The sequence below is a fragment of the Rhinoraja longicauda genome, chromosome 25, assembly GCF_053455715.1.
Source record: "Rhinoraja longicauda isolate Sanriku21f chromosome 25, sRhiLon1.1, whole genome shotgun sequence".
NCBI lineage: Eukaryota > Metazoa > Chordata > Chondrichthyes > Rajiformes > Arhynchobatidae > Rhinoraja > Rhinoraja longicauda.
The window spans coordinates 1,458,337-1,482,420 of NC_135977.1; the positions used below are offsets into that span (position 1 = coordinate 1,458,337).

At 50.2% G+C, this 24,084-nt stretch overlaps 1 protein-coding gene across 1 annotated transcript in view; it reads left to right on the forward strand.

Moving 5' to 3' along the window:
- The window catches only part of LOC144606024 (E1A-binding protein p400-like), a 117,237-nt gene that overhangs the window by 89,266 nt on the left and 3,887 nt on the right, over positions 1-24,084 (forward strand). The window contains 15 exon segments of the mRNA XM_078421787.1: positions 230-403; positions 1,766-1,813; positions 1,912-2,048; positions 3,132-3,188; positions 4,075-4,153; positions 5,679-5,855; positions 7,713-7,761; positions 8,383-8,492; positions 9,546-9,756; positions 11,496-11,644; positions 12,740-12,853; positions 16,744-16,939; positions 18,423-18,586; positions 19,561-19,734; positions 21,194-21,271. Of these exon segments, the coding sequence (XP_078277913.1) occupies positions 230-403; positions 1,766-1,813; positions 1,912-2,048; positions 3,132-3,188; positions 4,075-4,153; positions 5,679-5,855; positions 7,713-7,761; positions 8,383-8,492; positions 9,546-9,756; positions 11,496-11,644; positions 12,740-12,853; positions 16,744-16,939; positions 18,423-18,586; positions 19,561-19,734; positions 21,194-21,271 (1,917 nt within the window).

Genomic DNA, 24,084 nt, shown 5'->3' on the forward strand with positions numbered 1-24,084 from the left:
CAGCGTGCTTGTATTATTCTTAGTCGAGGTCACAGGCGATGTTTCGGGTCGAGACCCTTCAGACTGAGAGTCAGGGGAAAGGGAAACGAGAGATATACACAGTACATAGGACAAACGAATGAACGAAAGATATGCAGAAAGCAACGATAATCAAGGGAGGCAGGAGCTCACATAGTTTTGTTTTAATGGCAGTATTTTTGTTTCAATGCCCTTTGTTTTTTGGTGGCAGGCTGTGAAGCAGTTGCTGGAGTTGCCATTAAACCTGGCCATCATCTCGCCAGCACACACACCGAACTGGGACCTCGTCAGCGATGTTGTTAATTCCTGCAGCCGCATTTACAGGTCACCCAAACAGTGTCGCAACAGATACGAGAACGTCATCATACCACGGGAAGAAGGAAAGGTAAAAGGCCCTTCATTTACAGCGTTTCCAAGTTGATGTTTGTTCACATTTAGACTATCCATCTAACGTACACACAAAATGCTGGAGTAACTCAGCGGGACAGGCAGCATCTCTGGAGAGAAGAAATGGGCGATGTTTCGGGTCAAGACCCTTCTTCAGATAGTAGACCACATTGAGTCAGTAACGTCATAAGATCATAAGTGATAGGAGCATAATTAGGCCATTTGGCCCATCAGGTCTACTCTACCATTCAATCATGGCTGATCCATCTCTCCCTCCTAACCCCATTCTCCTGCCTTCTCCCCATAACCCCTGACACCCGCACTAATCAGGAATCTATCTATCTCTGCCTTAAACATATCCACTGACTTGTGGCCTCCACAGCCGTCTGGGGCAAAGAATTCCACAGATTCACCACCCTCTGACTAAAGAAATTTCTCCTCCTCTCCCTCCTAAAAGAACGTCCTTTAATTCTGAGGCTGTGCCCTCTGGTCCTAGACTCTCCCACTAGTGGAACCATCCTCTCCACATCCACTCTATCCAAGCCCCTCACTATTGTGTACGTTTCAATGAGGTCCCCCCTCATTCTTCTAAACTCCGGCGAGGGGTGACATAGTGCAAGCATTGAAGGTGCTGTCCTTCCAGTTAGTGCAGCCCCGTGAAAACGTGCAGCAGCGCCGCGGAGAGGTGTGCAGAGTGGTGGGGTGCTACGAGATGTGGCTCTTGAGAAATGATTTCAAACAGTGCAAAAGCGAGTTACAAAGAAAATGAAGCGTTGAGCAGAAGGGCATTATTTAGTGAGTGCAGAGACTAGTGATCACACAATCACACAGCTGAGGTGCAAATACTACCATCCCACAGAGACTAGTGATCACACACTCACACAGCTGAGATCCAAATACCACCATCCCACAGAGACTAGTGATCACACACTCACACAGCTCTGAGGTCTAAATACCACCATCCCACAGAGACTAGTGATCACACACTTGGCGATATGGGCCAAGCGAGGGCAGGTGGGACCAGTGTGGATGGAGCACCTTGGTCGGCATGGGCAAGTTGGGTCGAAGGGCCTGTTCCATGCTGTATGTGTAGGAAGCCGCTGACTTACTCCAGCATCTTCCGTGCTGTATGACTCTGTAACACTCCACTCCTTGGATCCAATGCTAGCACAAGTTTCCCTCGTTAGCTACCATTGAACCAGGCTTCCTGGTTTATTGTGGTCCCAGGCAGAATGAACCACTGTGGGACGACTGTGAAATTTCCTGATATCAGCGTCAGTATTTTATCAAATCCTTTGTTTCCATCGCACTAAACAGGTCACTGGAATGTTTGTTAACTCTTGTTCCCATTCATTTGCAGTTGATATATGATGTTAACCCAAAGAAAAAAACAAAGAGCATTTACAAGGTACATGCATCTTTTGAAAAAGGCTTTGCTTGGTCTTTGTGTACTATTAAAAGGTGGGAAACAGAACTGAGCAGATGTTTCCTTTTTTTAATTTAAAGAACAAGAACAATCGCCCACTGCGGACCAGCCAAATCTACGCGCAGGATGAGAGTGTTATGCACACTCAGCTCTTCACCAGCCACTTTGAGCTTGTGAAGCTGATCGCTGGAAAACGGAGCCCGCCAATCAAACCCGTGTAAGTGTTTGGAGACGGTCAGTTCCCAGCTGAGGAAAAGTCCCTTGGTCTGCCACCGGCCACCCTCAGTGGTCATACGATCCAGCGAGCGGCAATTACTGTCAACAATCTGTATCTGGAAATGAACCCACCACACAGGAGATGAGCAAACTCACAGTGGTGGGAAAGATTTGGAGACCAGAGGTACAAAGGCTTCTGTCTCTCGCGGGCATGAGGAAGGGCGGGGTAGGGGAGAGGCAGGAGAATGGCACGTTCACACTACCTCCCTGCGTCCACTCTTGAGTCCCGTGTACCGAGGTACAGTGAAAAGCTTTTGTTGCATCGTGCTATCCAGTCAGCGGAAAGACAACACACGATTACAATCGAGCCGTCCACAGTGGACAGATACAGGATAAAGGGAAATCACGCAAATAAAGTTTAGTGCAAGAGAAAGTCAGATCAAAGACAGTCCGAGCGTCTCCAATGAGGTAGATAACTTCATAGGTTGTAGGAGCAGAATTAGGCCATTCGGTCCATCAGGTCTATTCCGCCATTCAATCTCAAGGCGGCACAGTGGAGCAGCAGTAGAGTTGCTGCCTTACAGCGAATGCAGCGCCTGAGACTCAGATTTGATCCTGACTACGGGCACCGTCTGTACGGAGTTTGCACGTTCTTCCTGTGACCTGCGTGGGTTTTCTCCGAAATCTTCGGTTTCCTCCCACACTCCAAAGACGTACAGGTTTGTAGGTTAATTGACTGGGTAAAATGTAAAAATTGTCCCTAGTGTGTGGGATAGTGTTAGTGTGTGGGGATCGCTGGGCGACGCGGACTCGGTGGGCCGAAGGGCCTGTTTCCGCACTGTATCTCTAAATCTAAAAAATCTCAGGACCGCCCTCGAGTTGTTGGTAGGATGGCTCAGTTGCCTGATAACAGCTAGGAAGAAATATTCTTCTGGGAAGAATATTCTTCTATAAGTTGTACCATTTTAAAGTGGGGTTTTAATAATAAATAATGACAGTAACACATACATACGTCAAAACTTTCTTTGCTCATTTAACAGCTTTTCAGTATGAACCTTGTAATTTTCGATGTTTTTCTTTCTAGGCTTGGAATGAATCCCTTCCAGAAAAATCCAAAACATGCATCCGTGTTAGCTGAAAGGTTTGGAAACTTTTCTTTAATCTTAACCTGGCTTGCTTTTTAAGCGTTTTTGACGTCGCAAGTTCTAGGAGTAGAATTAGGCCATTCGGCCCGTGGAGTCTACTCCATCAGTCAATCACGGCTGATCTGTCTCAGCCTCCTAATCCCATTCTCCTGCCTTCTCCCCATAACCCTTGACACCCGTTCTAATCACAAATTTGTCTATCTCTGCCTTAAAAATATCCACTGACTTGGCCTCCACAGCCTTCTGTGGCAATGAGTTCCACAGATTAACCACCCTCTGACTAAAGAAGTTCCTCCTCACCTCCTTTCCAAAAGAGCACTCTTTAATTCTGAGGCTGTGCCCTCTGGTCCTAGACTCTCCCTCCAGTGGAAACATCCTCTCCACATCCACTCTATCCAGGCCGATCGCTATTCTGTACGTTTCAATGTGGTCCCCCCTCATCCTTCTAAACTTCAGCGAGTACAGGCCCAGTGCCAACAAACGCTCATCATATGTTAACCCACTCATTCCTGGAATCATTCTTGTAAACCTCCTCTGGAAACTCTCTAGAGCCTGCACATCCTTCCTCAGATAGGGGGCCCAAATTTGCTCACAGCACTCCAAATGCGGCCTGACCAGTGCCTTATAGACCTGAAACGTCACCTATCCATGTTCTCCAGAGATGCTGCCTGACCCGCTGAGTTACTCCAGCACTCTGTGAAACGTCACCTATCCATGTTCTCCACAGATGCTGCCTGACCCGCTGAGTTACTCCAGCACTCTGGGTTATTTTTTTGTTGTGCAAACCATATGTGCAGTTCCTTGTGCCTCTATTAAATTGCTCCTCTTGATTGTATTGTGTGGAAAGCAGAATGTTACATGTAATTCCGTTTGCTATTTTAGTGGCATCAACTATGACAAGCCTCTGCCTCCAATCCAGGTGGCCTCACTTCGAGCTGAACGAATAGCAAAAGAGAAGAAGGTTAGTGTTTGCGTAAATCTCCACATATTTAAGACACTCATGTGATTGTGAAAACTCACAGCAGGATCTGGATCGGTTGGTCAGGTGGGCTGAGGAATGGTTGATGGAATTCCATACAGAGAAGGTGAGGTGTTGCATTTTGGGACGTCTAACAAGGGCAGGACCTACATAGTGAATGGTCGGGCTCTGGGGAGTGTTGTAGAGCAGAGGGGTCTAGGAGTGCAGGTGCATGGTTCCTTGAAGGTGGAGTCGCAGGTAGATAGGGTGGTAAAAAAGGCGTTTGGCACATTGGCCTTCATCAGTCAGAGCATTGAGTGTAGAGGTTGGGAGGTCATGTTGTTGGAGACATTGGTGAGGCCGCATTTAGAGTATTGTGTTCAGTTCTGGGCACCATGTTATAGGAAAGATATTGTCAAGCTTGAAAGAGTTGAGTGAAGATTTACGAGGATGTTGCCAGGACTAGAGGGTGTGAGCTACAGGGAGAGGTTGAGCAGGCTGGGTCTCTATTCCTTGGAGCGCAGGAAGCTGAGGGGTGATCTTATAGAGGTATATATGATCACGAGAGGAATAGATCGGGTAGATGCACAGAGTCTCTTGCCCAGTGTAAGTGAATTGAGGACCAGAGGACATAGGTTTAAGGTGAAGTGGAAAAGATTTAATTGGAATCTGAGGGGTAACATTTTCACACAAAGGGTGGTGGGTGTGTGGAACGAGCTGCCAGAGGAGGTACAGTAGTTGAGGCTGGGATTATCCCAACATTTAAGAAGCAGTTAGACAGGTACATGGAGAGGACAGGTTTGGAGGGATATGGACCAAGTGCAGGCAGGTGGGACTAGTGTAGCTGGGACATGTTGGCCGGTGTGGGCAAGTTGGGCTGAAGGGCCAGTTTCCACACTGTATCACTCTATGATTAGTGTAGCTGGGACATGTTGGCAGGTTGGGCCGAAGGGCCTGTTTCCACACTGTATCACTCTATGACTAGTGTAGCTGGGACATGTTGGCCGGTGTGGGCAAGTTGGGCCGAAGGGCCTGTTTCCACACTGAATCACTCTATGACTAGTGTAGCTGGGACATGTTGGCCAGTGTGGGCAGGTTGGGCCGAAGGGCCTGTTTCCACACTGTATCACTCTACGACTCTATGACACATTGTACTGTAATATTGCAGTGTAAATTAATACATTGTCATACTCATAAAATGTAGTTCTGAACCAATCTTCAGTGTCAACTTCACTGGAAAGTTTAGTTTAGTGTACCGAGGTAGAGTGAATAGCTCTTTTGTTGCGTGCTAACCAGTCAGCAGAAAGGCTAAAGATGATTATAATCGAGCCGTCCACACTGTACAGATGTATGATACTCTGCAAGACTCCAGTGAGGTAGATGGCAGGTCAGGACTGTTCTCCGGTCGTTGGTAGGATGGGTCAGTCGCCTGATATTTGTCCACTGTCATTTAAATTGGCAATTGTGTGTTGTTTTTCTCCTTCCTGTATTGATGATGTTGTTGCCTTTTCTCTGGCCAAACGTGCAGGCTTTAGCGGAACAGCAGAGGGCACAACACCTGGCACAGCAACAACAGCAGGCTCAGCAAACCACCCAGGCAGCCGTTCAGCAGCAGCAGGGCTCACAGGCTCAGGCTGCAGTGGTTCAGCAGTCGCAGGCTGTGGTGCAGACCGCTGCACCCACCGTGGCCAACACTGCAGCGCTGGTAAGGAAGAGGCCTTTCTTTTGTCCCATCAGTAAATATCGCGATGCTGTGTCAATAGTCATTTATTTGTCACATACACATAAATGTGCAGTGAAATGAAGCATTACCCGCAGTTCAACAATAAGACCAATATAAATAAGCAATCAAAATGCAATAACACATACGATCATAAACCAACACCAAACAAAAGAAACATCCATCACAGTGAGTCTCCTCCAGTCATCTCCTCACTGTGATGGAAGGCCAGAATGTCCTTTTCTCTTCCCCTGCCGTCTTCTCCCGCGGTCAGGCTGTTGGAGTTGCCATGTTGGGGCTCCCGACATTGAAGTACCGCGCCGGACGGTGAAAGGTCCGCGGCCGGCCGACCCAAGCCCCACGATTCAGGGTGGGCGAAGACACTGCTGCTGACGGAGATCCCGATGTCGGCCCACACCCAGTTTAAACTTTAGTTTAGTTTAGAGATACAGCACGCGCGACCCACCGTGTCCGCGCCGACCAGTGGTCCCCGCACACTGACACTATCCTACACTGGGGACCATTTACAATGATGCCAAGCCAATTAACATACAAACCCGCACGGCTTTGGGATGTGAGAGGAGACCAGAGATCCTGATCACGGGGAGAACGTACAAACTCCGTACAGACAGCACCCGTGGTCAGGATGGAACCCGGGTCTCTGCGCTGTGAGGCAGCAGCTCTACCCGCTGCACCACCGTGCCACCCGTATGATGGTGGGAGAGCGATCAGCCCACCGCATGCGTCTGTGCCCGCATCTTCATCCACTGAAAGCTTGTGCCCCATTCACCTATCACCTATCAATCTTCTTTTTTTTGTGTTTGTTAATTTCCCTTCAAATTGACTTCCAATGTCCTTTGGCGCAGCATGTTCCAGACCTCCACAGCTCACTGTGGGTGTGCACCTTCTCCCTGTGACTGCGTGGGTTTCCTCAGGGTGCTCCGGTTTCCCTCCACATCCAGAAGATGTGTAGGTTTGTAGGTACATTGTCCCCAGTGTGTCGGGAGTGGATGAGAAAGTGGGATAACGTAGAACTAGTGTGAAGAGGTGATCGATGGTCAGTGTGGGCCAGAGGGCCTGTCTCCGTGCTGGACAGTTTAATCATTGCAAATTAATCATTTCCACTGTCATGGGTGCCGTCGCCCAGATGAGATGCCAATTGTTTAGGCCCCAGGTAGAGACAACAGATTGCACGACATTGTTTTAACGTAGAACAGTGGAGTTATTGCCACTGTCCTAACTGATATTTATTCCTTAATTGGCAACATTATCACGTTACAGCAGGAGTTTGCTACCTGGAAATTGGCTCCATATTTCTGTGTATTACAAAACTGAATGCACTTCAAAGTGCTCTGTTGACTCTATCTTGTACAGCCTGAAAGGGAATAAAAGATTGCAGATTAGTTTTCCTTTAGGTCCAGTAAAAATGAATGTTGAGTTGCATAAGTAGAAACTTTAGACGTTAGAGGTACAGCACGGAAACAGGCCATTCGGCCCACCGAGTCCGTGCCGACCAGCGATCACCCCGTACACCAGCACTATCCTACACACACCAGGGACAATTTACAATCTTTACTGAAGGCAATTAACCTACAAACCTGTATGCGTTTGGAATGTGGGTGAAACCAGAGCACCCGGAGAAAACCCACACAGGTCACAGGCAGAATGTACAGACACCACCCGTAGTCATGATGGAACCCGGGTCTCTGGCGCTGTGAGGCAGAGACTCCACCGTGCACCACCGTGCCGTACCACCGTGCCGTGCCACCCTGAACCTTGGATTCGTATTTCTACCGTACTTTGTATGTCACTAAAAACAATTTCCCTTTTTATGCTTTGAAGCAGGCTGGAGCTATCAAAACAGTCCCCGGTACACCTAATATCCAGACGGGTAAGTCATTGCTTTGTGAGCAGTATGTGGGCAAGCCTAGTGAGGAGTGTGTGGGCAAGCCTAGTGAGGAGTGAGCAGTGTGTGGGCAAGCCTACTGAGGAGTGTGTTGGGCAAGTCTAGTGAGGAGTGTGTGGCCAAGCCTAGTGAGGAGTGTGTTGGGCAAGTCTAGTGAGGAGTGTGTGGCCAAGCCTAGTGAGGAGTGAGCAGTGTGTGGGCAAGCCTAGTGAGGAGTGTGTGGCCAAGCCTAGTGAGGAGTGAGCAGTGTGTGGGCAAGCCTAGTGAGGAGTGAGCAGTGTGTGGGCAAGCCTAGTGAGGAGTGAGCAGTGTGTGGGCAAGCCTAGTGAGGAGTGTGTGGGCAAGTCTAGTGAGCAATGTGGGGCAAGCCTACTGAGGAGTGTGTTGGGCAAGTCTAGTGAGGAGTGTGTGGCCAAGCCTAGTGAGGAGTGTGTGGGCAAGTCTAGTGAGCAGTGTGTGGGCAAGCCTAGTGAGCAGTGTGTGGGCAAGCCTAGTGAGGAGTGTGTTGGGCAAGCCTAGTGAGCAGTGTGTTGGGCAAGTCTAGTGAGCAGTGTGTGGGCAAGCCTAGTGCAGCTCCACTCTCATGGCTTCCTGTTGCTTTTCCAGCCACAGTCGGAGGCAGTACCATTGTGAACACAGCAGCAGGAGTCCAGCAGAGTACCTTCCAGCCCACTAACAAACGGCTTACCCAGCAGGTTATCCCTGGGACCCTAACCGTAAGTGCTTCAACACTCAGCTAATCCGCACTTCGTTCTTAAATGTACTCAAGTACAATGAGAGGGCAGGCAACACCTTTTATGGTCGTTTCTCTATTACATCTGATTGATTACATCTGATCTATTACATCTGATCGATTACATCTGATCTATTACATCTGATCGATTACATCTGATCTATTACATCTGATCTATTACATCTGATCGATTACATCTGATCTATTACATCTATGCCATCTCTCCATGGCAATTCGCAGTAAATGCTTCAGTCGACAGTGAGCAAAGCCATGAGCAACCTACCACCTGCACGGTGGTGCAGCGGGTAGAGCTGCTGCCTCACAGCGCCAGAGACCCCGGTTTGATCCTGACTACGGTTTGCTGTCTGCATAGAGTTTGCACGTTCTTCCTGTGACCGCTGGGGTTTTCTCCGGGTGCTCTGGTTCCAAATACGTGTGGGAATGTGGGTCAATTGGCTTCTGTAAATTGTCCCTAGCGCGTCGGACAGAACTAATGTACTGGTGATCATTGGTCGCCGACCTTTAATATCCACGTATCCCTTGAAATGTCTTTTAAATCTTGTGATTGACCTCCTCAACTACCTCCTGTGAACGAACTACAGCTCGTTCCATGCACCCAACACTCTCTGCATGAAAACTTCCCTCGGGTTCCTAGTAAATCTTTTCCCTCTCACCTTAAACCTATGTCCTCTGGTTCTTGATTCCCCTACTCTGGGTAAAAGACTGTACGTTTACTCCAAAGTAGACACAAAAGTAGACACAAAATGCTGGAGTAATTCAGCGGGTCAGGCAGCATCTCGGGAGAGAAGGAATGGGTGACGTCGAGACCCTTCTTCAGACTTTGTCTCGACCCAAAAGGTCACCCATTCCTTCTCTCCAGAGACGCTGCCTGACCCGCTGAGTTACTCCAGCATTTTGTGTGTACCTTCCATGTAAACCAGCACCTGCAGTTGGTTCCTGCACATCCTATACTGTTTGCTCGATCTATTCCCACCGTGTGGACAGCTTTATTGATGTATCTGACTCTGGTTTTCAGTCGGCAGGGGGCAGCACAGCCCAGGTGGTACACGCACAGCAAAGGACAGCAGCCGCATCCGCTGCTACCACAGAGGTGGTAGCCATAGCCACCAACCAGGGTGTTCGCGCTGCCATGGCCCCGGTAACAGCAGCAGCCGCGGCAGTGGTGTCTACCAACCTGACCCCAGTACAGAGCCAGACAAGGTCGCTGGTCACACAGGTCACCCCAGGTACGGCAACCACGGCACTTCTACGGTTATGGTGAGGGTGCTGCTTACCACCCTCCTGAACGGTCCTTCCACAAGCTCGGGTCCTGTCCGACTCACACCGTGGCACAATGGTAGAGTAGCTGCCTTACAGCGAATGCAGCGCCGGAGACCCGGGTTCCATCCCGACTACGGGTGCCGTCTGCACGGAGTTTGTACGTTCTCCCCGTGACCTGCGTAGGTTTCCTCCAAGATCTTCGGTTTCCTCCCACACTTCAAACACGTACAGGTTTGTAGGTTAATTGGCTTGGTAAATGTAAAAATTGTCCCTAGTGTGTGTAGGGTAGTGTTAATGTCCGGGGATCGCTGGTCGGCGTGGACCCGGTGGGCCGAAGGGCCTGTTTCCGCACTGTATCTCTCAACCTCTCATAGGTTCTCAGCATTGAAGCTGACCAGTTCCAGACAAAATCCAATGACCCCCCATTAGACTGTCTGTGGAACTGATGCGCTACAATGCTGAGAACTGTATTCTGCACTCTGTATCTTCCCCTCTGCTCCACCTAAGATAGACACAAAAAGCTGGAGTAACTCATCGGGACAGCCAGCATCTCTGGAGAGAACGAATGGGTCAAATTCCTTCCTTCTCTCCAGAGATGCTGCCTGTCCCGCTGAGTTACTCCATCTTTTTGTGTCTATCTTCGGTTTAAACCAGCATCTGCAGTTCCTTCCTGCCTATTGTACTTGAATTTGACTTGGTTGTATTTATGTATAGTATTGGATAGCGTGCAAAACAGAGCTATTCGCTGTACCTCGGTACATGTGACAATGCACGGTGGCTTGCCGTGCACCACCAGACTCAGCAACAGCTTCTTCCCCTCTGTTATCAGGCTTCTGAACGGCCCTTCCATAAGCTAGGGTGTTGCCCGATTCACCTCTACCCCATTGCGGACATTGGACTTTGTGGAACTGATGCGCTATAATGCTGAGAACTATATTCTGCACTCTGTATCTTCCCCTCTGCTCCACCTATTGGACTGGAGTTTGTACTTGATTGTATTCATGTACAGCATACTCTGATCTGTTTATATAGCATGCAAAACAGCTTTTCACTGTACCTCGGTACAGGTGACAGTAATAAACCTAAGTGACAAGGCCTAGAGCATCAGTAAACTGGGACAGTGAGAGATGCCCCCTCTTAGAAACGTAGAAAATAGGTGCAGGAGTAGGCCATTCGGCCCTTCGAGCCTGTACGCACCGCCATTCAATATGATCATGGCTGATCATCCAACTCAGTATCCCGTACCTGCCTTCTCTCCATACCCCCTGATCCCTTTAGCCACAAGGGCCACATCTAACTCCCTCTTAAATATAGCCAATGAACTGGCCTCAACTACCTTCTGTGGCAGAGAATTCCACAGATTCACCACTCTGTGTGAATAAAAACTTTCTCATCTCGGTCCTAAAAGACTTCCCCCTTATCCTTAAACTGTGACCCCTTGTTCTGGACTTCCCCAACATCGGGAACAATCTTCCTGCATCTAGCCTGATTCCTCTTAGGCCCCTTCGGTCAAGGCTGACCATGGGTGACGTATGCCCCACTATCATTCTGGTTTGGCCTTGGCTGATTAACGGTTAAATGACAGAATGCTATGAATACCAACAGTCCGGGTCTTGCATGTTATATTTCCGTCCGTTTCAAGCCTGTTTGGTGTGTGATGCCACCCAGTGTGATGATGATTTGCTGAAGTGATTTTAATCTCCAGCTACAGGCATCCAGCTGACCACTGGGAAACCCATTCCTCAAGCACAGATCCAGCTCTTCAGACAACCGCAGACTGCCCCTGTGCAAGTGCAACAGATCCAGCCCCAGGCCCAGCCCTCCGCCCAGCTGAAGGGGGTGCAGAAGTTGCCGGTAAGATTACAGCCGCTGCTCAGTGTACGAATGTCATCCCCTCCCCCACCCTCCACCTACATTCCCTCCCCCACCCTCCACCTACATCCCCTCCCCCACCCTCCACCTACATCCCCTCCCCCACCCTCCACCTACATCCCCTCCCCCACCCTCCACCTACATCCCCTCCCCCACCCTCCACCTACATCCCCTCCTCCACCTACATCCCCTCCCCCACCCTCCACCTACATCCCCTCCCCCACCCTCCACCTACATCCCCTCCCCCACCCTCCACCTACATCCCCTCCCCCACCCTCCACCTACATCCCCTCCCCCACCCTCCACCTACATCCCCTCCTCCACCTACATCCCCTCCCCCACCCTCCACCTACATCCCCTCCCCCACCCTCCACCTACATCCCCTCCCCCACCCTCCACCTACATCCCCTCCCCCACCCTCCACCTACATTCCCTCCCCCACCCTCCACCTACATCCCCTCCCCCACCCTCCACCTACATTCCCTCCCCCACCCTCCACCTACATTCCCTCCCCCACCCTCCACCTACATCCCCTCCCCCACCCTCCACCTACATTCCCTCCTCTGGCTTCACATTTCTGCCATCTTCTATCCTTACCTCCTACTTTTTTGTCTTTTCATTTCTGGCCTTTGCCCAACGTTTTGCCGATCAAAATACCCCCTCACCTGTATCCATCCATCACTGGCCAGGATTTGTCCTGCCCCTCCTCTCTTCCAACCTCCTCCTCCCTGCTTCAAACAGTCTGAAGGTCCCAACGTGAAACGTCACCTATCCATGTTCTCCACAGATGCTGCCTGACCCGCTGAGTTACTCCAGCACTCTGTGAAACGTCACCTATCCATGTTCTCCACAGATGCTGCCTGACCCGCTGAGTTACTCCAGCACTTTGCGTCTTTTTTTTTTGTAAACCAACATCTGCAGTTCCTTGTTCTGCTGCAATAATAAGCTGGAGATGCCCAGATGAGCTCCGTTTCCTGTATCTCTCACGTCAAGGATATGAATTTCTCACTGCTCAGCAGCGTGCATTTATTGAAAACTCATGGAACTATCTGACTTGTACCATTTTCTTTTGGCCAGGATCATTTACTAAAAATGAAGCAGAAACAACAGCAGCAGCAGCAGTTAGCACAGGTGACACAAAGGAGTGCTGTCCTGACCAGTCCTGTAACCAATCTCCCTGTAGCCCGCATTGTAAGTTGGACTTGCATCGCAAGCCCCCTCTGTCAATATAGTTACTGCTTCCACAAGCTGTGGGGATGTTTCTAACATGGAACCGTGTCGTGTCGCTGCTAATTCATTTTCATCAGCACCAACTTATAGAGTCATAGAGTGATTCAGTGTGGAAACAGGCCCTTCAGCCCAACTTGCCCACACCGGCCAACATGTCCCAGCTACACTAGCCATAGAGTGATACAGTGTGGAAACAGGCCCTTCAGCCCAACTTGCCCACACCGGCCAACATGGCCCAGTTACACTAGTCATAGAGTGATACAGTGTGGAAACAGGCCCTTCAGCCCAACTTGCCCACACCGGCCAACATGGCCCAGTTACACTAGTCATAGAGTGATACAGTGTGGAAACAGGCCCTTCAGCCCAACTTGCCCACACCGGCCAACATGGCCCAGTTGCACTGGTCATAGAGTGAAACCGTGTTGAAACGGGCCCTTCAACCCAACTTGCCCACACCGGCCAACATGCCCCAGCTACACTAGTCCCACCTGCTGGCGTTTGGTCCATATCCCTCCAAACTTGTCCTATTCATGTACCCGTCTAAGTGTTTCTTAAACGTTGGGATGGTCCCAGCCTCAACTACCTCCTCTGGCAGCTTGTTCCACGCACCCATCACTGACTTACACAAATATGTTTGTGATGAGATGTGGTTAATGTTCACTCCATTCACCTTCAGAACCCTGAAATTAAAGGCTGCACTGAGGGAGAATGGATGCAACCAGTAAACAATCAGTGAACACTGATCAAGGGTAGATGGGACGTGTGTAGCTGGGCTGGTGTGGGCAGGTTGGGCCGAAGGGCCTGTTTCCACACAGCAGTATCACTCTATGACTCTAAAAAGAGAATCGGCAAACTAAATAGTTGAATCTTTTCCTTTCATCCATGGTGTCTTGGTCCCTCCTGATGCTTTGGTGCTGGATGTAAGAGCCTTGGCTTCTTTATAAAGGAGACAAAAGTGCAGGAGTAACTCAGTGGGTCAGTCGGAATCTCTGGAGAACATGGATTGGTGACATTTCGGGTCGGGACCCTTCTTCAGGCTGAATCCGTCACCTGTCCATGTTGTCCAGAGATGTTGGCCCACTGAGTTACTCCAGCATTTTGTGTCTCTTGCTCAAGAGTAAAACTGCAAATGCCGTTCCTCCTGTCCCCCTTGTTATTTCTGCATTGGTACCTCATGCATCCACAGCTGTTCCTGGGTGTAAGGGGGAGCAGACTGGGGGTGCATCCTCATGCATCCACAGCTGGGGGTGCATCCTCATGCATCCACAGCTGTTCCTGGGTGTAAGGGGGAGCAGACTGGGGGTGCATCCTCATGCATCCACAGCTGTTCCTGGGTGTAAGGGGGAGCAGACTGGGGGTGCATCCTCATGCATCCACAGCTGTTCCTGGGTGTAAGGGGGAGCAGACTGGGGGTGCATCCTCATGCATCCACAGCTGGGGGTGCATCCTCATGCATCCACAGCTGTTCCTGGGTGTAAGGGGGAGCAGACTGGGGGTGCATCCTCATGCATCCACAGCTGTTCCTGGGTGTAAGGGGGAGCAGACTGGGGGTGCATCCTCATGCATCCACAGCTGTTCCTGGGTGTAAGGGGGAGCAGACTGGGGGTGCATCCTCATGCATCCACAGCTGTTCCTGGGTGTAAGGGGGAGCAGACTGGGGGTGCATCCTCATGCATCCACAGCTGTTCCTGGGTGTAAGGGGGAGCAGACTGGGGGTGCATCCTCATGCATCCACAGCTGTTCCTGGGTGTAAGGGGGAGCAGACTGGGGGTGCATCCTCATGCATCCACAGCTGTTCCTGGGTGTAAGGGGGAGCAGACTGGGGGTGCATCCTCATGCATCCACAGCTGTTCCTGGGTGTAAGGGGGAGCAGACTGGGGGTGCATCCTCATGCATCCACAGCTGTTCCTGGGTGTAAGGGGGAGCAGACTGGGGGTGCATCCTCATGCATCCACAGCTGTTCCTGGGTGTAAGGGGGAGCAGACTGGGGGTGCATCCTCATGCATCCACAGCTGTTCCTGGGTGTAAGGGGGAGCAGACTGGGGGTGCATCCTCATGCATCCACAGCTGTTCCTGGGTGTAAGGGGGAGCAGACTGGGGGTGCATCCTCATGCATCCACAGCTGTTCCTGGGTGTAAGGGGGAGCAGACTGGGGGTGCATCCTCATGCATCCACAGCTGTTCCTGGGTGTAAGGGGGAGCAGACTGGGGGTGCATCCTCATGCATCCACAGCTGTTCCTGGGTGTAAGGGGGAGCAGACTGGGGGTGCATCCTCATGCATCCACAGCTGTTCCTGGGTGTAAGGGGGAGCAGACTGGGGGTGCATCCTCATGCATCCACAGCTGTTCCTGGGTGTAAGGGGGAGCAGACTGGGGGTGCATCCTCATGCATCCACAGCTGTTCCTGGGTGTAAGGGGGAGCAGACTGGGGGTGCATCCTCATGCATCCACAGCTGTTCCTGGGTGTAAGGGGGAGCAGACTGGGGGTGCATCCTCATGCATCCACAGCTGTTCCTGGGTGTAAGGGGGAGCAGACTGGGGGTGCATCCTCATGCATCCACAGCTGTTCCTGGGTGTAAGGGGGAGCAGACTGGGGGTGCATCCTCATGCATCCACAGCTGTTCCTGGGTGTAAGGGGGAGCAGACTGGGGGTGACCTTTCACAGATTTGACAATTGGGCCGAGTGGTCTACTCTATCTTTGCTTATTATGCTTGACAGACTGCATGGAGGGGAGATGAACAACAAGCAGGCGGTGGCCCCCACACAGATCAGTGTACAATACTGCCTGGGATAGAAGTTAACAGATGCACCACCAGAAAGGAGAATAATGCCAATACAATGGGGTGTGAGAGATATAAAAATCAATGACAGTGACTTCTGCAGTGTAGGAAAAAAAACTGCAGATGCTGGTCTAAATCAAAGGTAGACACAAAACGCTGGAGTAACTAAGCGCGTCAGGCAGCATCTCTGGAGAGAAGGAATGTCTCGACCCGAAACATCACCTATTCCTTCCCTCCAGAGATGCTGCCTGAGTTACTCCATCATTTTGTTTCTACCTTTTATTTTCTGCAGTGCATTGCTAACATAGTGCATGGTTAGGGTATGTTGAGCATTTACATACGTCAGAGAGTCATACAACAGGGAATCAGGAACGTCGGCCCAAATGCCGACTGAGTTTGTTCGGCATCTCGTACCGGGGAGAAGGCCGGGTACTTGGGTAATCAATACCAGCTAACTCCGTTGAAATAAATAGTCTGTTTCTTTGCATTACGTAAATCTGCATCAAATTCTTTCACCTGCGCAGAATAAGAGCAGTGAACCTAAAATGGTGGAAAAGTGAAGAGAATTCAAGTCATCGAGTTCTTCACGTTACATTGTACATGTTCTTAATTAGACATACATCACAAGCCTCGGTGCTTGTTGCCGTAAGTCGGAATAAAAGGACGCACCTTTAGAAAAGAGATGAGGAAGACTTTCTTTAGCCAGAGGGCGGCAGGGTGGCACAGCGGGTAGAGCTGCTGCCTTACGGCACCAGAGACCCCAGTTTGAACCTGACCACATGCTGTCTGTACGGAGTTTGCACCTTCTCCCCGTGATCACGTGGGTTTTCCCCGGGTGCTCCAGTTTTCTCCCACACTCCAAAGACGTGCAGGTTAGTAGGTTAATTGGCTTCGTTAAAATTTGTGAATTGTTCCTAGTGTGCAGGATAGTGCTGGTGTACGGGGTGATTGAATGGGGGAGTAGACGCAATGGGCTGATTGTGCTCCTCCTTACGAGGTATGGACTTGTGAGGTTTGTGTGGCTTTGCTTTGTGAAACGTTCCTGTGATTGTCTCTCTCTGTGTTGCCCAGGCCAGAGTCTCCACGTCGCAGGTTCAGGCTCAAGGGCAGATCCAGGCACAGCCTGCGGCCACCGCTCAAGTCACCCTGACCAAACCGCCCGTCGTGTCTGTGCCCACGGCGGTCGTATCCTCCGGTGTGACCACGCTCCCTGTCACCGTGGCTGGAATCAGCATGGCCATCGGACAACCGCAGAAAGGATCCGCAGGTAATGGACCAGCAGTGTCTGCAGGTAATGGACCTGCAGCGTCTGGGCAATGTGTAGGATTCCCAGGTAATGGACCTGCACTGTCTGGGCAATTTGTAGGATGCACAGGTAATGGACCTGCACTGTCTGGGGAATGTGTAGGATGCCCAGGTAATGGACCAGCAGCGTCTGGGCAATGTGTAGGATGCACAGGTAATGGACCTGCACTGTCTGGGCAATTTGTAGGATGCACAGGTAATGGACCTGCACTGTCTGGGGAATGTGTAGGATGCCCAGGTAATGGACCAGCAGCGTCTGGGCAATGTGTAGGATGCACAGGTAATGGACCTGCACTGTCTGGGCAATGTGTAGGATGCCCAGGTAATGGACCAGCAGCGTCTGGGCAATGTGTAGGATGCACAGGTAATGGACCTGCAGCGTCTGGGAATGTGTAGGATGCACAGGTAATGGACCTGCACTGTCTGGGCAATTTGTAGGAAGGAACTGCAGACGCTGGTTTAAATCGAAGGTAGACACAAAATGCTGGAGTAACTCGGCGGGTCAGGCAGCATCTCTGGGGAGAAGGAATGGGTGACGTTTCGGGTTGAGACCCTTCTTCAGACGAAGTCTGACCCGAAACGTCACCCATTCCTTCTCTCCAGAGATGCTGCCTGACCCGCTGAGTTACTCCAACACTCTGTATCTAGTGTCTGGGGAATTCAAGCTCTTCCACTTGTCTCGTCTAAAGTAACGTTCGGAGTGATTGGGGGAGAATTTCTGCCTCTTTAAACTGCCTCTGGAGTGCAGGGAGCGGATGTGAAGATGGGATAGTGTGAACGAACGGGTGATCGATCAATGGTCAGCACAGACTCAGTGAGTTGGACGGCCTGTATTAATCAATCAGTCAAATGTAATACTCTTCCCAATAACCTGCGGTGGTGCAGCAGGTAGAGCTGCTGCCTCACTGCTCCAGTAAGATGCATTCAAAGCTGACCAACGTCTGTGTGGAATGTCCACGTGACAGTGTGACCACAACCCCAGAGGCCTGCACCTTGGTAGGTTAACTGTCCGTAGTTAATCGCTCCTGATGTGCGGGTGATGGTAAAATCTAGGGGAGGTTGGTGGGAAAGTGAGGAAGATGAAATACGATGAGTGTAACTGGGAGGGTGGTCGGTGGTGGAAAGAAGGAATGAATGCAATCAGGTCAAACTCAAGTCCAATAGGTAGAGCAGAGGGGAAGATACAGAGTGCAGGCACAAAATGCTGGAGTAACTCTGTGGGACAGGCAGCATCTCTGGAGAGAAGGAATGGGTGATGTTTCGGGCAATCCAGAGATGCCGGTCCCACTGAGTTACTCCAGCTTTTTGTGTCTATGTTCGGTTTAAACCAGCATCAGCACAAAGTGAATGAGGGAATGATTAGCTGTTGCAGGTTGAAGCACTGTCTGTCCCAGCACCCGTGCAGATGTGTTCCTCGATGGTAATGCGTTGTCTTGTCTCTGCAGGAGGGCAGACGGTGGTGAAGGCTGCCATCCCCACACACTTCTCTCAAATGCAAGTGCAGCAGCTTCTGAAGCTGAAGCAGCAGCAGCAGCAGCAGCAGCAGAAGGCAGGCCAGTCGCAGGGCCAGGCAGCCGTGCAGGCCGCTGCAATCACCGCGCAGCAGAAGGTAGGCTGCACGTCCTCCAGCATCCCCGCGTGACCTTCTCACACCGTCAGATGGGGAACAGCACAGGAGCAGGCCCTTCGGCCCAAGGCCTATGAATCTCCACAGCCTGCACATTATCCGTATCCCTCCGTTTAACTGAAGACATATGGAACAAAGGTCTTGACCCAAAACGTTGGCATCTCCGGTTTCCTCCCACACTCCAAAGATGTGCCGGTTTGTAGGTTAATTGGTTTTGGTAAAAGTTGTAAATTGTCCCTCGTGAGTGTAGGATAGTGTTAGTGTGCGGGGATCGCTGGGCGGCGCGGACTCAGTGGGCCGAGAGGCCTGGTTCTGCGCTGTATCATTAAACTAAACTAAACCTTGATTGGTCTTTGGATGGAGATGCATTTGTCTTTGCCATTCCGTTGTAAGGATGTGATAGTGGTCATCTAGGCTGGTGATGGAGTGAGTCTCCTCCATTGTCAATGAGGCTAAACACAAATTGGAGGAACAGCAGCTCATATTTTGCTCGGGCAGCTTACAGCCCAGTGGTATGAATATTGATTTCTCTCACTTCATACAACCCCGGTACTCCCCCTCTCTCCATCCCTTCCCCATCCACCCAAGTCGCACCAGCTTCTCGTTTTCACACAACAAACAGCAAACAATGGCCTGGTTCCTTTATCATCGTTCCTTTTTTGCATATCTTTCATTCATTGTTCTTTATCTCTCCACATCACCATCTATATCTCTCCTTTCCCTTACCCCTAACCGGTCTGAAGAAGGGTCTCGACCCGAAACGTCCCCCATTCCTTCTCTCCAGAGGTGCTGCCTGTCCCGCCCGCTGAGTTACTGCAGCCTTTTGTGTCTACGTTAGTGATGTAGTTAGCGCCGCGCGGAGCAGTGCTGCGATTTGTCCCCACGTACCGGGCTGAGGTGCACTGGGCGGGTCAGACATGTGCTAAGGTGCGTCTGTTGTTTGCGCCCCACTGCAGATATCGCAGCAAGTTACCGTGCAGTCCCAGCAGCAGCAGCAGCCGCCGGTGCAGCAGCAGCAGCAGAAGGTCACGTACAATACCAACCAGCTTCAGTCAGGCATAAAGCCAGCGTTCCTGAGTGCTCAGACCCAGAAGCAGGCAGGACCACAGCAGATGCAGGCACAGCTCCAGGTAACGCTTACAGGGTCCCGTCCGCCCTGTTACAGGGTGTGTAACTCCGGCACCAGGGACTGCCTCACCCCTGGGTAGTGTGAGAGTTTATAAATCCGGAAATGCACCATCATCTCATCAGTAAACAGGTCCACAAGGTCTAGGAGGAGAATTAGGCCATTCAGCCCATCGAGTCTACTCCACCATACAATCATGGCTGACCTCTGCCTCCTAATCCCACTCTCCTGCCTTCTCTCAATAACCCTTGACACCCGTTCTAATCAAGAATTTATCCATCTTTGCCTTAAAAATATCCACTGACTTTGCCTCCAAAGCCGTCTGTGGCAATGAGTTCCACAGATTACTCTCTGACTAAAGAAGTTCCTCCTCACCTCCTTTCTAAATGAGCACCCTTTAATTCTGAGGCTGTGCCCTCTGGTCCTAGACTCTCCCACCAGTGGAAACATCCTCTCCACATCCACTCTATCCAGGCCTTTCATTATTCTGTAAGTCTTAGCGAAAGATTTTCAGATAAAATCTTATCATAATTAGTGATAATTATGGACATTATATTAGTGGGATTCCTCGCCTTCGTTTGAAACATAGAAAATAGGTGCAAGAGGAGGCCATTCGGCCCTTCGAGCCAGCACCGCCATTCAATATGATCATGGCTGATCATCCACAATCAGTGCCCCGTTCCTGCTTGCTCCCCATATCCCTTGATTCCGTTAGCCCTAAGAGCTAAATCTAACTACCTCTTGAAAACATCCAGTGAATTGGCCTCCACTGCCCTCTGTGGCAGAGAATTCCACAGATTCACAACTCTCTGGGTGAAAAAGTCTGTGGTTGAAGCCGGGAGAGTATTGATAATCATCGTCAACTTGTTCTGAAGCTGGACATCTCAGCCTGTGCTCCGTTTCCGATGGGTTGGAAGGACAGCTCGGTCTCTGAGCTTTTACTTGTGCAAACGCACATTGAACCTAGAAAGTGACGCAGCTTAACTCTGCGGATTGTTATAACGGCGTGTTTATACCCTGTGCTCTTACCACTGATAAAGATAGACGCAGAGTGCTGGAGTAACTCAGCGGGACAGGCAGCGTCTCTGGAGAGAAGGAATGGGTGACGTTTCGGGTCGAGACCCTTCTTCAGACTGTCTGGAGTTACTCCAGCATTTTGAATCTATCTTTGGTATAAACCACCATCTGCAGTTCCTTCCTCCACATCTAACCTCTGCTGATCTGCAGTGTGGATTTTGACTCTTGCTGCTTCTCTTCAGAGTCCGGTGGTGGACCCTCTGCTTAGACTTTGCTCTGTCCGGCACAACTACTTCTTCTTTCTCTACCCCCTTTGCGTCTTATTTCCAGAGCATTTCCTTTTATTTCTTTTTCATGATTACACTCTCCTCCATGACCGGCTGCTCTGGAAAATAAATCATTCTTCCAAGTTCCTGAAGGTACAATAAACTGCTGTTGTTCAATAGGTCACCAAACTTCCACCAAAGGTTCCACAGCAAGCAACAGTGGGGAGTCTCCAGCAGATGGTATCGACTGCACACCAGGTATCTACACCTCTCCGCATGTTATCTACAATCTCTGCACAGCTGGCCCACTCTCAACTTTCACCAGTCAAAGCCTTTGTCTCCACTTCAATAGTTTCTTCTTCCTTTCTGCACTTTCCTTGCCCTGCCAGTTTATCTTTTGCATGTCTCTGATACACTGCTTTTAGGTTTTTTACTTGTAGTTTTAGAGATACAGCGCGGAAACAGGCCCTTCGGCCCACTGAGTCCGCAATGTCCAGCGATCCCCGCACATTAACACTAGCCTACACACACCAGGGACACTTTACATTTATACCAAGCCAATTAACCTACAAACCTGCATGTCTTTGGAGTGGATACTGAAAACCTCGGAGAAAACCCAGGCGGTCACGGGGAGAAGGTACAAACTCCGTACAGACAGCACCCGTAGTGGGGATGGAACCCGGGTCTCTGGCGCTGCAAGCGCTGTGAGGCAGCAGCTCTACCCGCTGTGCCACCGTGCCGCCCGGTTTGTTCCCATGAGCTGCAGCTCCAGTTTTGGGATGAAGCGAGGTAAAGATTGTGGAGGGCAGCTTGTGAGCCTGTTTCTGGAGCGTGGGAACATGCAGCACAGGAGGAAACCATTCTCGAGTCTGAAGAAGGGTCTCGACCTGAAGCATTCCTGTCCATATTCTCCAGAGATAGAAACATAGAAGGTTGAGTGATGCAGCACATGAACAGGCCCTTTGGCCCACAGTGTCTGTACTGAACATGATGCCAAGATCATCACCTATCTGCCCGCACATAACCCACATCCCTCCATTCCTTGCACCTCTATATGCCTGTCCGAACACCACCAACATATCTGCTTCAACCAGCGTGGTCCAGGCACCCACCACCCTCTGTGGAAAAATAACGTACCCCGGACACTTCTTTAATCAGTGTTTCTCTCACCTTAAGCTATGTCTTAAGTGGAGATACTGCCTGACCTGCTGAGCTACTCCTACACTTTGTGTCTTTTGTTCTAAACCAGTATCCAAAGTTCCATCTGTCTCCACTTTCGTCATTCTTTACAATAAGTCATAGCGAGAGGATTTGAGTTTAGGAGCAAGGAGGTCCGACTGCAGTTCTACAGGGCCCTGGTGAGACCGCTCCTGGAGTATTGTGTGCAGTTGTACAGGGCCCTGGTGAGACTGCACCTGGAGTACTGTGTGCAGTTGTACAGGGCCCTGGTGAGACTGCACCTGGAGTATTGTGTGCAGTTTTGGTCTCCTAATTTGAGGAAGAACATTCTTGCTTTTGAGGGAGTGCAGCGTAGGTTCACCAGGTTAATTCCCGGGATGGCGGGACTGACATATGATGAAACAATGGGTCGACTGGGCTTGTATTCACTGGAATTTAGAAAGATGAGTGGGGATCTTATAGGAAACATATAAAATTCAAAAGAGATTGGACAGGCTAGATGCAGGAAAAATGTTCCTGATGTTGGGGGAGTCCAGAACCAGGGGTCACAGTTTAAGAATAAGGGGTCAGCCATTTAGGACTGAGATGAGAGAAAACCTTTTCACCCAGAGAGTTGTGAATCTGTGGAATTCTCTGCCACAGAGGGCAGTGGAGGCCAATTCACTGGATGTTTTCAAGAGAGAGTTAGATTTAGCTCTCAGGGCTAACGGAATCAGGGGATATGGGCAGAAAGCAGGAACGGGGTACTGATTGTGGATGATCAACCATGATCATATTGATTGGCAGTGCTGGCTCAAAGGGCCGAATGGCCTCCTGCACCTATTTTCTATGTTTCTAAGTCCCCCCTTTGATGTATCTATCCAGCTGCCATTTGAAAGTTGTAGTTGAATCTATTTGACCATCCTTCTACATTACTCACTGTATAGCAATCATCTCTTTCCCCCCCAATTTGAATCTTTGTCTTCTGCCTATGGATCCTTCTGCTAGTTTTCTTTCGTATTAAAACTTTTGAGGGGGAAAAAAAATCTTTCAATGCATTTATCTTTCTCTGTTGTAAAGAGACCTCCCCCAGGCTTTTCCATTCTCTGCAAACAACTGAGCAAGGCACAAATGCTGGAGGAGCTCGTTGTAGAATAAAGGGGAATAAACGGAAGGTGATTCTGTTTGAGACCCTTCTTCAGTCACGACCCGAAACCTCGTCTGTCTATTCCCTCCACAGATACTGCCTGGCCTGCTGAGGGGTTTTCCCAGCACTTAGCATTTTGCCCAAGATTCCAGCATCTGCTGTCTCTGGTGCCTCCGTCTTATTTTCCCACCTGTGTTGTAACAAACCTCCACTTCACGCTGTTTATGGACACAGCCAACAAAATGAAGGTTCCACTCGCACCATGGCCATTCCTCCTTCTCCCCTCTCCCTTTGGGCAGAAGATTCAAAAGCGTTACCACCAGATTCAGGGGCAGGTTTATTCCCCGCTGTTCTCAGACTACTGAATGGATCCAGTTCATTGGCTATATAGACCAGTTCATTGGCTATATAGGCCAGTTCATTGGCTATATTTAAGAGGGAGTTAGATGTGGCCCTTGTGGCTAAAGGGATCAGGGGGTATGGGAGAGAAGGCAGGAACGGGATACTGAGTTGGATGATCAGCCATGATCATATTGAATGGCGGTGCAGGCTCGAAGGGCCGAATGGCCTACTCCTGCAACTATTTTCTATGTTTCTATCCTTCAAATGCTAAGAATGAATTCCCAATCTTCCAATCTACCTGGTTGTGGATCTTGCACTTTTTTAATCTGCACTTCCGCTGTGGCTTTAACACTCGATTCTGCACTGTGTTTATTTTCTCTTTTGCTCTGCCTGATGTTTTCATTTCTTGTATGAATTGCCTGGA